We start from the raw sequence: 5,000 nt of genomic DNA on the forward strand, positions 1-5,000 counted from the left end.
CTGTCAACGTTCCTCCTGTTAGCGTCTTCACGTAAATGATCATTGTATCCTGTAAAGTAATATGACAAGTATCAACTTTAACACTAGGAATGCATGAGGTCGTTGAACATGCTTCTACAATACCAATAAACACCAGTATCGATAACTACCTACCATGTGTAAGTATTTGGCACAAGATTGCACATTTTTCAATTTACGCCTCAATACTCACAGCAACAGAGGAGGCGCCGCACAGACTGTACACTGCCAAAACACCGACTAATCTCAGACATTCAGATAAAAGCGCCGATGTAAAAGATAACATCACTGCCCTTAACTGGTGCTATCAAGCTGTTATCGCCCATTTCTAGGAAGGGTTGTTATCTACCTTCAAATTCAATTTACATCCGCAAGACCATTCATCAGATCTAGTGTCTAGCCTTTGGCACTGACGCCCTTTCGAAGACGTCAAGGAGGCTTTGCTGCTAAATGACGAGGCCAAAGTGACACAGGGGGACTTAGGGCGAACTGATCCAATTTCCAGTTTCCTTTCACGAAAGTATATTCATGAATACGATGTGTTACAAAAATTGCGCAACTGAGTGAAAAACACGAACTATGTATCAAAATATGAGTATGCACACACACACACACACACACACACACACACACACACACACACACACATATATATATATATATATATATATATATATATATATATATTTATATATTTATATGTGTGTGTTTGTGTGTACATATATATATACATACACACACACACATAAAGACACATATTTGTGAGTGAATGTGTTTGTTTGTGTGTGTGTGTGGGTGTACACACACACACACACACACACACACACACACACACACACACACACACACACACACACACACACATATATATATATATATATATATATATATATGTATGTATATATATATGCATACATATATCATGTATATAGACATATAATATATATACATCGTTATTATTGTTATTATTGTTTTTGTCGTTATTCTTATCATTATCGTTTTCCTCATAGTCGCCTTTCATCATCGCCTGTAAAGTGAGTCCAGTGTGCAGTTCGCCAGATTGAGCCAGCACTTAAAATGACTTTAGTGTTTCATCCTTTTGCTGCCGTTTTCTATGGTCTCCTTTCCCCAACCTAACATTCTCTAATTTCCCTGATGACGTCATAGGCCTTACCTAGCACCCCCAAGCCGCGCAGAACTCAGAGGTGACGAGACCTCACGTACATAGACCTTGGGTAGAAACACCAGGATTTCCACATTATCAGACCCCGTAAATCTGTCGGGCTCGACATCCATCGATTCCCTAACGCCATGCCGTTTGATTAAACAGTTATGGTTCTTTTTTTTTTACATTTCTTTTTTCTTGTATTTAAGTAATGGTAATGAAATGGACGTGGTAACTAACTATCTACCCTAACTACCGACCATTTCCTCTTCTTGGCCACGGTCAGCTGAGTATCAAATGGTTTGCATTAACTCACGAACTGGTAACCCTATCTAAACCATGTGTAGTTACAAATTTGAACAGCTGATGGCGCTTGCAATCAAGGTCTATATAAGTACTTATATAGACTTTGCTGGCAATGACTACAGAGCGCGCACATTTACCAGTACCAGGGATAGACGCTGTCCTATCTTCATCATATACCTTTGACAACAAGTACCAACCTTTCCGACTCAACTCCTTGAGATCGTTTCGGTTTTATCAACTCCCGACTAGATATATTTTTTAGCGTGTGTATATGTGTGTGTGTGTGTGTCTGTGCGAGGGGCATTTCACTACCCAAAATAGCGTACGAAATTCCCGGGATTTCCGAAATCCCAACCACTCTTTAATAAATTTCCAGATTTCCAGACATTTGCCATGGATTTCCGGATTTCGAGGGATTTCCTAGCGATTTTCAAAGTTACATGTTTACGTGAGTTCTTACCTAGTTGATTCTACCTAGTTCTCTCAATATGGGAGAAGAGCTAAGCTCATGTGGTCCCGTCTGCTATATTTAAATTGTCGTATAACTTTTTAAATTGATGCACATTTTTGACACACACTGTGTTTGGAGAGACTGTTCCATACATCTATAGTTGTTTAGGAAACTAAAGTTTTTTTACATCTTTATCACCTCTTTTTACTTGCAACTTTTTGTTGTGTCCTCTCGTCCTTCTTGTATTCTAGATCAGAAAGTCATCTTTATCTATCTTCAATCTTCCTTTTCCTTTTTTCTTCTTTCTTTCTTCCAAGGTAGTAAGTCCTAATTTATGTAGCCTATCTTCGTAACTCACATCCCTTCGAGTAGGTGCCCATTTTGTGGCCGCTCTTTGAACTCTTTCCAGTTTGCCAATATCCTTTTATAAGTGTGGACCTGGTCTTATGATTGCTATATTGATCATCTTTACCATATCGTCATCCACATACACGAATGCCCTCGTCATGTTGGCAGTCAGTCCTAGCATTTTGTGGACCTTTTCATTTATATGATCATTTGGGTTTAAGTTTATATTTATGGTTACCCTTAAATCTTTTCTTTTTTCATGTCAGCTGTGCTTCATATTGCGTCTCCTAATTTACATGGGAATAGTGTGCGATTTCTACTTTCTCCGAACCTGACTACGTGGCATTTTTTGGTATTGAATTCCGTTTTCCATGTACAACTCGACGTGAATAAGTTCTCGATGTCACTTTGGAGGCGTTGGCATGAGACATTGTCTGTAATCTTTTTTGTATGAGTTATCTGCAAACATATTCAGATAACTGACAGGGTTTATCACTGACTAAATCATTGACGAAAATAGTCAACATAATCGGCGCCAACACTGCTGGTTACTCGTCGCCATGTAGAATGCTCCCCTCTAATTACTGTGCTCATCTGTCTTTCATGAAGAGTCTTTCACCCATGCCAGCAGTTTGCCTTTCACTCCACCTAGGTGCTCTAATTTCCATAATAGTCTTCTAAGAGACACCTTATCAAAAACCTTTTTAAAATCCAAGTACACACAATCCACCCAGCCGTCTCTTTCTTGTAATATTTCCAGCTTTTTGGTAGTTCTCGTTGCCTCACTGAATTTTGGAATATTAACAACAAGGGAGTACATAGTTCTGCGGCAAATTCCCTGAGAACCCAATTAGAAATTTCATCTGGTCCCTCTGCTTTGGTCTTGTCTAATTGTTTTTGGGAGATCTTTTATTTCATTCTTTTTGAGGGTGATATTTTCGATGTTCGTTACGTTTTTACGGGTATTTGTCCTATCAGAGTATGAATCCTGAACAAACACTGACTGTGTGTATGTGTATGTGTGCGTGTGTTGTGTACGCTTAAGTGTGTACATGCTTGTGTGTGTGTATGTGACGGAAATCTGTTTTATTGTGTTGTGCATGTTCACTTTAGCAAATCTAAATTAAATACCACTCAATTCTCCCTGTTTCCGTCCAAGTCACATCAGTTTAAGTTTCCCTTTCTGAAGTCAATTCAGCACGGAAGTTATGACAAGTTCGTTTACATAAAAAGTTGCTGTTTCAGATCAGTGCATCCTTGCCACTGCATTGCCAGTCATTGAGGATGAAATTGAACAGATTGTCTTCAATTTCCTTTCAGCATTGAACGATGGCTCTGATCAAATTGTTTTGTCGGAAAATCTATAGATCTTGCCCCCCCCCCCCGTCAAATTTTCTATCTACACCAATGCTGCGTAATACCAAATAATTAATAGCTTCTGATAAAGTAACAAAATGACATTATATTCTAGATCAAACTAAATTAACAACTCTCTAGATCTACCAGATAGCAAAATAGAATAGACATCCCGAAAATCATCTAAAGAAAATACATTAAAGAGAACGAAACAAGTTTAAGGCAGACTGGCCTATCGCACATACACTATAGATTCACGCATACATATACCAGACTGGAAACCTTCTTACATGTGCTTATAAATTATTTTCAAAAGTCGTAACATGTGTAGTTAAATTTTCAGGGTGTCCAAAAATGCGCGGTAACGGTAGTGATGGATGATATATTATTCACTTGTTTACGTATCCGCTGCACCCGATTTTCGAAGACAAAAATAAACGAGAAATCGACTTGCATTTTTCCCGCCGCGCCTAATCTGATACGATTCGATTCCGAGGTGAACAATATGAAAGTATTTGTAAAATTAACTTTGTTACATTACCGCCGATGTTCAGTATATCCAACCATCTTGAAAGTAAATCAATTCAGATGTAACGAAACATGACAAACTCATTTTCATTCGGTTTCGGGGTGATGTATGCGCGATTTTAGATATATCTGAAGGTGCTGGAGTCGAAGTCTGTATATTCAGCCCATGGAAACTTCTACAAGCGATGGCATATGTTGTTTGTCTCAAGCACAAAACGTCACCGGTTTTATCAAAGGAAATAATTCCTGTCTGAGAGCACATGAACAATGCTGATTCCAGACAGGGTGGTTTTGTTTCATTTTATTTCATTTATTTTTTTTTTCTTTGCCGCCTATCACGTTTCCAGAAATCAATAAACTGCACCAAAAGAAAAAAAAAATCAAAACACCCAATCATTTACCTTGTTACCACCTGTCTTAGGATTTTAAGAAATAAAATCCATAACCCAAATATTAAAATGATTGTGGCCTCACCTCAATATTTCCTGTCTGGTACATACATATATACTTCCCGGACATCAACCTAGACCATTATATATATATATATATATATATATATATATATATATATATATATATATATATATAGAGAGAGAGAGAGAGAGAGAGAGAGAGAGAGAGAGAGAGAGAGAGAGAGAGAGAGAGGAGATAAAACTCAGGCTATACTCACCATAAGCCAGATCTCTATTATCTATATCACAGATAAGCCAGATTAATATTAAAGGTGGCCTCACCTCAATATTTCATGTCTGGTACATACATATATACTTCCCGGACATCAACCTAGACCATTTTATATATATAAATATATATATATATATATATATA

The 5,000-nt window shown here is 37.6% G+C and overlaps 1 protein-coding gene across 2 annotated transcripts in view; it reads right to left on the reverse strand.

The window, feature by feature from the left end:
• The window catches only part of LOC113803587 (uncharacterized), a 2,377-nt gene extending 2,115 nt beyond the window's left edge, over positions 1–262 (reverse strand). The window contains exons 1-2 of one of the 2 annotated variants that reach the window (XM_027354384.2): positions 212–262; positions 1–49 (exon numbers count right to left, since the gene is read on the reverse strand). The exon at positions 1–49 is cut by the window's left edge and continues 2,115 nt beyond it. In XM_027354384.2, coding sequence (XP_027210185.2) covers positions 1–43 — 43 coding nt within the window. In that variant the 5' untranslated portion in view covers positions 44–49; positions 212–262. Of the gene's footprint in view, positions 50–153 lie in introns of both variants that reach the window. The other variant, XM_027354383.2, reaches the window with a different exon arrangement.
• Positions 263–5,000: the final 4,738 nt, after the last annotated feature.

Source organism: Penaeus vannamei, chromosome 18 (genome assembly GCF_042767895.1).
Source record: "Penaeus vannamei isolate JL-2024 chromosome 18, ASM4276789v1, whole genome shotgun sequence".
Classification (NCBI taxonomy): Eukaryota; Metazoa; Arthropoda; class Malacostraca; order Decapoda; family Penaeidae; genus Penaeus; species Penaeus vannamei.